The sequence below is a fragment of the Panthera uncia genome, chromosome B4 (assembly GCF_023721935.1).
Source record: "Panthera uncia isolate 11264 chromosome B4, Puncia_PCG_1.0, whole genome shotgun sequence".
In the NCBI taxonomy this organism is placed as follows: domain Eukaryota; kingdom Metazoa; phylum Chordata; class Mammalia; order Carnivora; family Felidae; genus Panthera; species Panthera uncia.
In genome coordinates, this window is record NC_064809.1 from 121,857,540 (window position 1) to 121,870,743 (window position 13,204).

General features: G+C 51.2%; 1 protein-coding gene across 3 annotated transcripts in view; it reads right to left on the minus strand.

The window, feature by feature from the left end:
• APPL2 (adaptor protein, phosphotyrosine interacting with PH domain and leucine zipper 2) overlaps positions 1–13,204 on the minus strand; it is a 53,897-nt gene that overhangs the window by 16,771 nt on the left and 23,922 nt on the right. For all 3 annotated transcript variants that reach the window (XM_049626220.1, XM_049626221.1, XM_049626219.1), the window contains 5 exons: positions 10,819–10,860; positions 10,396–10,454; positions 9,099–9,245; positions 4,590–4,672; positions 826–984 (listed from right to left, as the gene is read on the minus strand). In XM_049626220.1, coding sequence (XP_049482177.1) covers positions 826–984; positions 4,590–4,672; positions 9,099–9,245; positions 10,396–10,454; positions 10,819–10,860 — 490 coding nt within the window. The remainder of the gene's footprint in view (positions 1–825; positions 985–4,589; positions 4,673–9,098; positions 9,246–10,395; positions 10,455–10,818; positions 10,861–13,204) is intronic.

Below are 13,204 nucleotides of genomic sequence, written 5' to 3' on the forward strand. Positions count from 1 at the left end.
TAAAGGAGATACTTAACTTGGGATCTCAACAAGCGGGGAGAGCCTTGAGGAGCTCCATGTTGGTAAGAAAACAGCCGGCAATTCCTCTCTGTAGCTCTTCTATCTGCGAGGTATCAGGTGCACTTATTCAATGATTCTCAATGTTTCTCGAGTTGCAACTATGTGCAAGGCACTAGGTTTCCTGCCTCCATGATTGCAATTATTTCGCAAAACTGGAACTAGCTAACTTGTGAGTGCCTATTCCCTGCTAGGAACGACTTCATTTAGTGGGACTCATTGCCAGCTGTTTCACGGGTGACACGACTGAGACCCGGCCACGGGGTCTGACTGAACCAAAGCCAGAGTGTTCACCGCACCGGACAGCCTCCGTCTGCTCTTGGATACAAGGAAGCCCGATCATCCTCTCTTTGATTCAGCCTACATGGACCCGGATGACCCGGAAGGCCTACAGGCCCCGATGCCAGTCTCAGCTGCGGGCCCCGAGCACACTGCTCTCACACGTCAGCGGCCTGGGCTAAGGGCGGGGTGGGATAGGAGCTCTCTACGGTCCAGGCTGATGACGGTTAAGAGCAGGCTATCTGCACATGGCCACGGTCACCAGGGACGGGGTGACCTGCCCCTCAGAGTCCACAAACAGGCCTCTTACAAGGCTGTTTCAAGCCCCTCTCTCGGCTCTTTGGGCCCCGAGCCTCAGAGGCTTCCTGCGTGGCAGGTGGGAGGGGCACTGTGCGGGAGTCCTTCCCCACCCTCCCCTGCCCCAGCCCTCCCTTCCCCCTCTGAGGGAAAACCGATTTTAGAAAAAGAGGCCAGCAACGGCATTCTCACTTTCTAAGATTCAGGTAACCAGCCTTCTGGATGAGGTTCCTGTTGATCTGTGGTGCAGCCACATCAAAGTCTGGGGCGTAAACAGACTCCTCGACAGAAAGCAGTTCTTGCTGCGACACCCGCATCTTTTCCGCTTCGGCTTCTAGTTCCACCTGAATGCTTAAGACAGAAGGCGTCAGGTCAGCGGCTCCTCACGGCCAACCGAGTGCTGCCGAGCCACAGATGGCGGAGCTGTCCCCGCGGCTTCCTGCCCCACGAAGGGAGCTCAGACCCCAGACGCTGAAGATCGAGGGGACTCAAGTCCACGTTGCTAAAAATGTTTACATGACTGCTGTTTGAAAACAGAACAGGTTGGCCACTGGCCAGCGCCCCAACCCAGCGAAACAATCTCTCTGCTGACAAAGTGGTATCCGGGCTCAGACCTGTGGATGCAGATTTTAGGAGAAAAGCTTTAATGAGCCCATTCTCAGGGCTTCAGGTGCAGACCACCTTCGAAAGTGCTGGAAAGGAAGGAAACAGCAGTCATTCCTGCCTCTCTGCTCCCCCTAGTTCTGGAAGCGGCCATTGGAGGACGGAAAACAACCAGGAGGTAGGACGAGGGCACATGGACAAAGACAAAGGCAATGCTTTTCCTCTTCTAGAAGCCATACAGCTGCCCGAGACCATGGAGCTGGGCCCAGGGCTGCCCACAGCCATACAGCTGCCCGAGACTGCAGGGCCGGGCCCAGGGCTGCCCGTGCTACACGGCACAGGGGAAGAGGGCCAAGGTCTGAGCTCTGGCTTGTGTGCACTTGTGTGCCGAGCTGTGGAAAACCTGAAAGCTTTAGCTTCGAAGAGGCAGCTGCCCTTACTTCCCACAAAGCGATGCCTCCACAGCTCCCCACCCAGCGCTGACAATCTCGGATATAAAGTGCCGAACACAAGCTGCCCAACACGGCCCGGCCCATCCACGCGAGAAAGCAAACCACAGACGCGTTGTTCCACTTTTCCACCATGTTAAAGAAGGACTGAATTACAAATGTTAAAGTCAGAAGGAACTTTGGGGGCCAGCTGGGCCACTGTTTCCCAAAGTGAGTTCCTTAGGAGTTTCTCTCAAAGGGTTAAGTTTGGGCTTGGTCCACACTCTCCTCTTGGAGACTCACAGGCAAGCTGCCTACGTCTTAATGCAGCTCAACACAGGCAGGCAGGCAGGCGATCTAAGTTAATTTTGGCTCTTCTGACATTTGAATAGAACGGCTGGACTCCACCACTGGCAGCCTGAAGACGGGCGAGCTGGAGAACAAGCCTCATTGGCTTACCTGCTTGTCACTGCCAAGACGGGGCGAGTGAAATGGAGAAGAAAGTTAAGCAGCTCAGGAAGTGGAAGGAGAGAGCCAAAATATACAAAACCACTTAGGTTCTTAAGCTTTTAGGGGTGGCAAGGCTCCTTGAGGACCCAGTGGAAGGTAAGGATCGCCTCCCCCAGAAAAATACTCCTGTGTACCAGCAGGACACCTGGCATACAGCTTCAGGGAGCGGTCAGTAACTGCCCCTCCCTCCGCTCTCGGACCCACACAGACTCCACTTCAGTCGCCGCGTGAAGGGCTCCCAGCACTCCAGGACAGGGTAGAAAAGTACTTTCCAATAGGCTTTCTTCCAAGACTAAAGAACAAGAAGTTTATTTAATTGACCATCATATTGATCGATCGATCAGTAGGAACAAAGAAAAAAAGCAGAAGTGTATCCCTGCGGGGTTAGAACTAAAAAGAAAAGCGCCTGGGGTGCCCAGGTGTCTCAGTCAGTTAAGCATCTGACTCTTGATTTTGGCTCAGGTCATGATCTCACAGTTCGTGAGTTCGAGCCCCGAGTCAGGCTCTGTGCTGCTGACTGTGCAGAGCCTGCTTGGGATTCTCGCTCTCTCTCTGGCCCTCCCCCACTCTTCTGTGCATTCTCTCTCAATAAATGAATAAACTTTAAAAAAAGAAAAGAAAAGCTCCTGGCCCTCTGGGTGATTCGAAAAACCACCGTGTCTGGTTTAGGCTGGGTTCAGACGCCCCGCACAGCTCACACAGCAGAGCTCGGCCACTCACCTCCCAGGGAAAGGAGGGCAGCATCCGGAGCCAGCACACTGTCCTCGGCCCCTCTGGGCCAGCAGTGCAGCCGTCACCTCGTGGCCTGAGAGGCGTGGCCGTGTTTATCTACTCGCCAATGGAAAAGCCAAGTGGTAGGAAAATTAGAACCTGGATCTGAGTGATTTAGCCGTTCGAACCAGGAGGTTCAAGTGCTTCCAGCTTCGGCTGGGAATGCTGTCTGCGGCTGCTGCCCTTGTAATGAACTAGGCCTCATCAGGCAGCAGAGGGAGGGATGAGCCACAGCCCCGAAGGCCGTGGAGCCGGGGCTTTGATGCTGGTCACATGGAAATGCCCGAGCGGCTGAGGTGCACTCTGGACGGCCTGTGCCAGCTCACACAGATGCTGACGACGGAGGACACAGAGGCTCTGAGGTTTGCGGAGAAGTACGTCACCGCGTCTCAAGCGCAAACGTCCCACTATCCATCAATAAAAAAAATCTAGTGCGTGAACAAGCTTCGAAGCCCAGACGGTTCCCTCAGGACCAGAAAGCCAGGGAATTCCGGGAGCTAATGGAAGCTAAGAGAGAGGCAGTCGGGAGAGGGCAGGGGTAGGGGTGGAGGGAGGGATGAAGTGACAGCAGGCACCTTCCTTCCCCCTCTCCTAACGCTCCCAGCGGCTCACAATCAAATTAGGCAGGAAACGGAAATGGGATTTCAAAGTGCCTTCTAGCCGCATCACGAACGCAGCCCACACCGCCGGCGGCCGGGGACGAGCAGCCGGTGACTTCCAGGCAGGCGCAGACGACTTCAAACCGCAACCCTCCCGCATGCCGCACGGAGCTCAGCTCTGGCTTTTCGGCTTCATTCTCTACTGTCAGCACTTGAGGTACACTTCTGCCTGAACGGGGTCCACTGCTTGACACCCTCAAGAAAACGAGCGCCCTTGCTCCACTTTCCCAAACAAGGTAAATTCTACACTCCTACTTCCATTCTGTGTATCTGCTGATCAACTACTCTCTCTCTGTGCCATCCTCCAGAAATCACGTCTGCAGTGTTCATGAGACAAGGCTCCCTGGGGCTCACGGACACCGGCAGCGGGAGGTGAAAGGACTCAGAGCAGCCACGGCATCGACTAAACGTGGGCAAGACGGTCTGAAGAGAGGACGCCGTCTTCTTAAAATATAAACATTCATGAGGCCGAAATGCAATTTGTTAAATTGATTCAAAAGAGGCTTAAAGCCTCATTTATTGATCACGAACTGACGGGACGGTTAGTTTCCAGAAGAGCCGCAGCACTGCTGGCCACATACCTCTCGGCTCCAAAGGGGAAGCAAAGCGTGCTTCCAAGACCACAGCGAGTCTACACCGGACTGACGGCTTTAACATGCGAAGGCTGGGCCAACAGACAAGAGGCCCTCAGCACGCGCACCGGGACCTAACGGGAAAAGTCTCCCCGCAGACACTTCATCTTTTATTCATATACAGAGTCTGTTCACGGGTGGGCACGCCTCTGGGCTCCCCATGGTGGGAACTGCAAAACGCATTACTTTTCAACCACAACCCAAACACCGGCGGCTAAGAAGGGGGCCCGCTGCCCAGGGATCCCAGCATGGTGGGGCTCCATGGGACCCCCCGGGAGAGGGGACCCCCCGGAGGGACGGGTTCAGCAGGAGAGGCAAAGGCCCACAAGACCCAAAGTGGGGTGCAGCCTTACCTTTGAACCATGTCTGCTACGGAGGATAAAAAGCTGTCCATGCTTTGGGAAAACATCTCTGCTCCCTTCTTGAAAAAGTTAATCTGAAAGACAGAAGTGGGACGCCGTGAAAGTCCTCTAGGAAAGGAGACGGATGAGCTCACTCGGTGCGGGACTGGGAGCACCGGGGGCAGCGACACTGCCCCCCTCCACACCCCCGCGTGCCCGTGGTGCCTCAGGCGCCTCCGCTGAGCTCAGAGGGCCAGCAGGGTTCCTCCCGAAGCCCCAAGTGCGCTGCAGAATGGGGGCGGTGGGACCCGGCTCTCTCGCCGAGAGACTGTCAACATCGGGGACAATGTAAGTCGCTGCTTGGCACAGACCACACGTGGGTGCGTCAGCAGTTGGTACTGACAAGTAGTCTTGATGTTCTCGCCATCAGCTGCTTTCCTCTGTGAATTCTAGACAAAGAGTTTCTTGGGGGCAAGGGGTAGGTCTCCACCTCTGCGTCTCCAGGACCTACACTGGTGTGTGACAAATGATGTGCACAGCGCCAGCAAGAGGCCGACGAGCACTTGACGCGGCACGGCAGGAGGTTCTCCGGGAAGAGAAGCGCACCTCGGGGCCACCAGCTGACCCCACTCACCGAGCCATGTGCAGCTCGGAACCCAAGCTGACAGATAATCCGGCTGAGACACTGAGAAGGGGAAACTGGACTGACGACCCTTAAAAGGCCCTTCCAGCCTGGATGGGCGCCTGGATGGCTCAGTCGGTTAAGCGTCCGACTTCGGCTCAGGTCATGATCTCGAGGTTTGTGAGTTCAAGCCTCACATCGGGCTCTGTGCTACCAGCTCGGAGCCTGGAGCCTGCTTCGGATTCTGTGTCTCCCTCTCTCTCTGCCCCTCCCCTGTTCACACTCTGTCTCTCAAAAATAAATACACGTTAAAAAATAAAATAAAATAAATTTTAAAAAGGCCCTTCCAGCCTTGAGGTCAACCCAAAAGATGCAGCCGAGCTCTGGCCCCGAACAGGCGCTTGACACAAGCAGGGTCCCTTCCTGCTCCCCACGTGCTGGATGGACGCTCTCTCAGCCCAGGGGAGAGTGGCCCCAGGAGACCTCAGTCTCCTTTGAAAATAAAACTACAAGTGCTGGCTTTCGGGGAACCAAAAGAAGGAATGCCTACTTCCCGTGAGTCCCAGGTATTCACTGCCCAGAGAGTCCGGGTTGCCTGTCAAACCTTGAAGGGCAGGGGGAGGGGGAAGACGGGACCGTCCAGTGCATTGCTGACATGTGTAACCATCCTGCCCCAGAGCTACAGTTTCTACTTCTTTCTATGGCCAGGGCTTTAAAAAACTCTCCATACTGGGTATGAACTCCATTTTACATGCCTGGTCAGAGAGAGGGAACAGTTGCAAAGCCAAGTCATGAAAAAAAAGACACGCAGTTTGCATGAAGGTATTTTCTCACACTTTGTCCCAGCTCATGTGTCTGATCTGGAAGCTGCCTCTGCCCTGGAAGGTGGGCAGAGAACTCGACCTCACATCCCAGTGAGGCTGGCAGGCACTGTCGGGACAGTTCTGATGTGTTTACACCCTGGGGAGGTATGCGACCCCACGTCCTCAGTTTTCACGGTACAAAAACAGAGGATGATCGCCATTATCCTAACGCAAGGTGATAATGCAGGAAGCTGCTCTGGCCCCATGATCTTTTAATCATACAGAGATCAACACGGTAAATGCCATTCTGGAGCTCGAAACATCAGTCTGTTAAATGAGCTTTCCGCATTTCTAAGGACACAGCAGCACAGTGGCTTTCCTCTCCTTCCCCTCTCTGAACTCTTGGAATTAATTCCACGTCTTAGCTCCCCTGCTACTCTGTAAGCTCCTAGGGCAGGGACTCATGCAGCCCCTAAAATGATCTGATTAAATGAATGAATGAAAAGGAAGGAGAAGATACTGGCGTCTACAGTCACCTTTCCTAGCACCTACCCTGTAAATACTAGAGTTCACTTGGTGTTCTCATAAACTTGGATGCAGCTTACAAAACCTCAGTTTGTTTCCAGGCATGACGACTAATCATGATTTCAGTGCAAACCTATTGAACAAGGGCCAGGGAAGACAGAAGTAAAGCCAAACCACTTGCACTGACGGGTGGTGCTGAGAAGCTGGATTCAGCCCAACGTCATCCAAAGACCTGGTGTGCCCGTGTGAACGACAGGAAGTACAGCGGCCCCATGACCGGCAGCTAACGGAGGTAGATGCCGCGTAGACATACATGGCTTTAAAGGGGCCGATGAGGCAGAAGGTATGCCTTGGAATTGCCCAAAAGACTCACAGGGTTAGACGACAACTGGTCTATGTGAGACAGCCAAGTCTGCAGCAAGATGTGAGGTCTGCAAGGGGTGGGGCTGTCTGGTCTTCTGTCCCGACATCTGGGTACTTTCCACGTGAAAAACGAAACCGTGCCATCCTCAATCCTCGAAACTGCTGCCGTGGCCACCCAGTGACGTGCGCTCTGCTCTGCAGCCAGGCCCCCTCGGCCCTGCAGCAGCATTCGCTTAGCGCGGGCCGGGAGAAGCGGCATGGTCCTCAAGGTGACACACGGGAACCCAGCCGGGAACAGGTCCACCCTTCAGGCCTTGCGAGGCCCCTCCCCTAACCGACCAGGCTCTGTAAACACTAACTGATCAGGCCCGCAGCCATTCAGCTTTCTGAGGCTCTCGGGCCAGGACCCTGTCTGACCCTGGGCCTCTAAGTCCACAGGCAAGGACCATCAATCCAGGAAGGACAGACGTGACAGGAGGCGTTAATTAGAGCAAAGGCAGTACCGATGTTCCCTCACAAAGCCGGGACGTCCTCTAGGGCAGAGGTGTAAAACTTGAAGGAGAGAGGAGGGCACAGGAGAGCAGACGAGAACACATCGTGAGGAAGCTGGACGGCTGCAGAGGGTCTGCTGAGGGCTGGAGCCCACAGCCCACGAATGGACAGGGCTGGTTTTTGGTTCAACCCAGCTTCACCCAGATGTCACGGAAAGGTTAGAGTGCTCTATTTAAGCACCACCTCTGAAGGCAGAAGCTGACTTTAGTTACCTCGCCATTCAACAACGTAACAACCACATTAAGAAGACAGATACTTGAGGGGCACCTGGGTGGCTCAGTCAGTTGAGCGTCTGACTTGGGCTCAGGTCACGGTCTCACTTTCATGGGTTTGAGCCCCGCGTCGGACTCTGTGCTGAGAGCTCAGAGCCTGGAACCTGCTTCAGATTCTGTGTCTCCCTCTCTCTCTGCCCCTCCCCTGCTCACGCTCTGTCCCTGTCTCTTAAAAAAATAAAACGTTAAAAAAAATTTTTTTTAATAAAAGACAGATAATTGAGCCTGAATGCTTAAAGATCCTCTCTTGTTCCCCTCTCCCCTGAATACTACTGATGCTGTGTTTTTAAAAACAGATCCATTTTTTAAATGTATTAAAAAACAAAAGATGCTCACGTGTGTGGAATTTAAAATCTTTTTTTTTTACATTTGTTTATTTTTGAGAGACAGAGACAGAGCACAAGTCGGGAAGGGGCAGAGAGAGGAGGAGACAGAATCCGAAGCAGGCTCCAGGCTCTGAGCTGACAGCACAGAGCCTGATGCGGGGCTCAAACTCACAAACTGCGACATCATGACCTGAGGCGAAGTCGGATGCTTAACCGACTGAGCCACCCAGGTGCCCCAACACACGTGTGGAGTTATAAAAAGTTGCCGACTTTTTTTCTTCCCGACATTCTGCTTCCCGACATCCCCTTCCGTTCCTAGACTGTCAGTGGAAAGAAGATTCGTGGGTGTGTTTCCCACATGCCGGAGGGGGGTGCTGGAGCCCACATAAGTGGGGCTGAAGCAGAGCAGGGAGGGAGAGGGGCGGTGCCCCTGGCCTCACACGCATACCCACTCCCGTCCCCACCGGGCTAGAACCCCGCCCCTCCCGCCACCTTAGACTCCTGGCACACAAAGGTTCAGTGGACCACTAACTGGGAAGGGAGACGTCAATATACCCTCAACAGAGACCTCAGCAAGCAGTGGTGACATTTCACCACGACCCAGATGCCAAGGGTGCCGGCAATAACCTCAGCAATGAGAACGGCCCAAGCGAGCGTGACCCCCACCACACACAGCAAGGGATGTGCGGGGTCTCGAGCCGGAGGCCCACCTCCACCGACCTGAGCGGTCAGCTGCTTCTCAGAACCGCAGACCGTGCCTGGCTTTCACTTGGCTCAGAGACGAAGGGCCATGCCAGCCTCCCCCCGCCACGGGAGGCCTGGGATCAAGGCCATCACTTCCCCGGGCATACAGCCTAAAGAGTCCCGCTAACGATGAGCCAGCCCACCTGGAAGCTCTCCATGTGCTGAACCTACGGGAGGCTCCAGGGAGGTGGTGCATTCGTGTTTCTTTTTCTCGTGATGCTTTGGTTTCTCCTAAACACTACCTCAGCGGGAACGCCAAGCTGCCCTCCCCAGCCGGCTCAGGTCTTAGCCCTCAGGGGAAGGGAACGGCCTACCTGTCCGTGGGCGAAGCCTATCATGGGCTCCATCATGGCCAAGCGCTTTCTGTACTGCAGCGCGTTGAGGGCACAGTAGTACTGAAGGGAAGAAAGGTGCTGCTTCCGCCGTGCAGCCGCCACCTCCTTCACAACATCGGTCTTCACCTGAGGAGAGGTGGGAGGAAAATGTCGGCTCGTCTAACGGACATGGCAACTCTAGAAGAGCACGAAGCTTCAAAGATGTCCCTTTATTCACAAAACCCATTTCTGTGACAAATACAATAAAACCCAGATAAGGTTCCACCTTATGCTTTATTTATTTTTTTAATTTAATTTTTTTTGAGGGGGCGGGGAGAGAGAGAGAATCCCAAGCAGGCTCTGCACTCAGCACGGAGTCCCACGAGGGGCTCGATCTCACAACCTAAAATCATGACCTGAGCCGAAATCAAGAATTGAATGCTTAGCTGACTGAGCCATCCAGGCTCACCCCTGCCTCCTGTTCTAAAACTCTAAACTAAAAATACCAAAGTCCTAGCATCTTTGTGCTTGTGAGGCTGCGCTGGGGTGAAGCCAATTCCTGTCTGCTGGCAGGACTACAAAGTGCTGTGATCCTTTGGGAAAACAATATGGCGGCGTGCACTGAAAGCCACCACCATTTTAGTTCACTCATAAGATTGTATTCCAAGGAAATAATTTAGCTCAAGGAAATTATGTAATGGAAGTAAAAAGTCACATGTGTTAAAAAAAAGTTTCATATCATCTATAATACCAAAAAACTTGAGCTAAAGAATCAGAGTGGGGGCACTTGGGTGGTTCACCTGGTTAAGCGTCTGACTTCAGCTCAGGTCATGATCTCATGGTTTGTGAGTTCAAGCCCCACATCAGCTCACTGCTGTCAGCACAGAGCCTACTTTGGTTCCTCTATCCCCCTCTGTCCCTGCCCTTCCCTCGCCTCACACACTCTTTCTCAAAAATAAAGTAAACGTTAAAAAAAAAAATAAAAGAATCAGAGTCAACACCCAGGGCAAGAAATTGAAGTGACCTGAATACATATGAGGAACCAAGCTTACGTGGAAATCAGTGAAATTTTACAAAGGTTCCAAGCTGGTGTTCAATAAACCAGTTTGAAAAGCTAGAACAGGGAGGCAGAAGTCTACTTATAAGATTCAGAATAAATAATTTAAAAATTTATGTATATGAAAGAAGAGAAAGGATTCATCAAGATGCTCTCACTGCCACAAATTCACAACAGGAAACTAGAAAAGGAGCTTAAGCAAATGATGTGAAAAACAAAATATAAGGTAGGTACTCTTACCTTTTCATTCTCCTTTTTTTTTGGAAGCCTGCTATATTTTGCCATCGAGAGGTCATGCTCTAAAAATAAAGGTGTTTAAAAAAATTTTTTTAATGTTTATTTATTATTGAGAGACAGGGAGAGACAGAGTATGAGCACGGGAGGGGCAGTCAGACAGGGAGACACAGAATCCAAAGCAGGCTCCAGGCTCCGAGCTGTCAGCACAGAGCCCGACGCGGGCCTCAAATTCACAGACCACGAGATCGTGACCTGAGCTGAAGTCGGACGCCTCAACCGACCGAGCCACCCAGGCGCCCCAAAATAAAGGCATTTTAGCACGCAGATAAGTTGAAAGGCCAGAGCATTTGGTCAGCACCTCTGCCCACACGCATGCCACACCCACACTAAACCCACGCACCAAGAACAGAGAGGATGCCTACCTACCATTACTGGCGAGTCCAAAAAGATCCTTTAAAGTGCTTACTTCTGAATGAGAAAAACAAAACAAAACAAAACATCTTAGAGCAAAGAAAAATAAAACGCACCCACCCAGAGCTCTGCGCTTCCCCAAGAAAACAGAAGTACATGCACGGTAGGAGGCAGGCTCTGTGGGCACCAACTCAGGGCCTCCGCCCTCACGAGGCACCGCCCTGTGGGCTCGGAATCCCGGTCTGACTGGAGCTGGTGGCTTCGGCTGCCTCCCATACCTGGTGACCCTGACTGCTCCTAGGGCCACTCGTCTTAGACAGCATCCAGGGATCTGTGAAGCAGGGGGCACTGTGGGGACGTGGGCTGGAATGTGTGGTGGCCAGGTACTATTCATGGGACCTGGAGTATACGGCTAAGCTCATATTCTCCAGCCCCTAAAAAAGAGCGTTTTAATACAGCTTTCCTCAGAATATCCTGACAGTATCCAGAACCTAGAAATGTCCTGTTGCTGCCATTGTAACGTCTGGCAAGGCCACCATTAATAAAGGAATATGAGGTACTTGTTTTAACGAAAAACTCTGGAGCAATCTAGTATATGGTACCTGTGACAAGCCAACAGACATCACTATTACCCCACGTGGGTGCCACAGCCATCATCACGCACAGACAGGCCTAACAAAGTCCAAGACCAAAAACACCAAAAACACGAAGAGATAGATGAGGGTGATGCTGTCCAAGGTTACAAACTTAAAAACACAGAGACATCTACAAGAAAGCAATACTTTGTACAACTCTAGAACAATCCAGTTTTGCTTCATCAAAGGAAATCGTTTTCACATCACATCTTTTATGCCGCTTTTCAGTTTGCCTCAAAATTCCCTCACAGCTTTTAAATCTCTCTTCACGTTATTCTTACCCTTTCTGGAATCAGAATGCTTTCTGCCTTTGTTGGGTTTCATCTCCCTTTCTCTCTGTCTCCCCTTTTACTTCCTACTGGAGCTGTGTTGGGGTTTTCCCTTATGGGGTTAAATAACTTCGTTAAGATCTTTAGTGTTTTCTTCATTCAGATTGGTGCGTAAATGAAAAAGGCATTAAAACCTAAGATAAAAATGGGGCGCCTGGGTGACTCAGTCAGTTAGGCGGCCAACTTCGGCTCAGGTCATGATCTCGGGGTTCACGAGTTCAAGCCCCGCGTCGGGCTCTGTGCTGACAGCTTAGAGGAGGGGGCCTGCTTTGGATTCTGGGTCTCCCTCTCCCTCTGCCACTCCCCTGCTCACGCTCTGACTCTGACTTTCAATAATAAATAAACATTAACAAAAACAAAAACAAAAACCTAAGATAAAAACCACTAAGCAGAGAAGAGGCCGAATTCTAATCTGTTTCTCAGGCTGACTCAAGTATGACCCAGGCCAAACACTTCAAACCTACGTGTTGGTGTCGTCAGAAAAGGTTACTTTGATACTTAGATACTCTAAGATACTCTCTAAAACAGATAACTCTGTTTTCATAGCTTCTCGGTTTACTACCACTAGATAGTTTTATTGTCTTAAAAAACAAAAGAAAACAAACGCCATCCCAGGCAAATACTACTAATCCACACCTGAGCCATTCAGGATTAAGGAAGGCCCCGGTCATTGCTGCTGCTGGGCACCCCCAGATGGGGGCTCACTTCCCAGGCACAAAGCTGAAAGATACAAATCTGACAACACAGGTCTCCAGGGTGATTATTTTCTATCTAAAGAACTTGGAGTTTGGTTCTTAAATGGTATCTCCACACATTTCCACTGATTGTATTTAGAGGAAATCTTTATGAAACAAGGCACTCAATAAGGCTTTCAGTTCGTATTGGCTGATCAGCACGCAACCACATTTAGATTTGGAATTTCATGCAATTATAGATGAGCAACACCAAAAACACTAAAAGTCTTTCTCCAGCAAGGTTTCTCTTGACACAAGGTAACTGACATGCCATTTACTGTTCTTCTGTCAAGTCTCAGTGCTGTCAAGCTGCCCTGGGGCAAAGTTGATGCCAGTCCTCCCCCTGTCCCCTATAGCCTCATATGACATGATCACAGGGAATCTCCAAGTGAGGGGCGAAAAGAACATCGTCTCTAAGATATACTGCATCTTTTCTGCCTAAACAGATTTTACACTTTAAGGTGTTATATTTTTAAAGAGGAAGTACGATACTGAACAGATCTCTTAGTACTCAGGTTTAGACTTTTTTGGCCACTGACTTTTGTACTAGTGTTCTACAAAATATAATTCTTTAATCTCGAAGCAACGACTATTTTCAAGGATATAAAGAGCAAAAAGACTACAAAGTTTGGATTCCTTTTTGTAACATCCAACTACATTTTTTCAAGATTATTTTTTTATATCCATATTTTGACTAACTTCA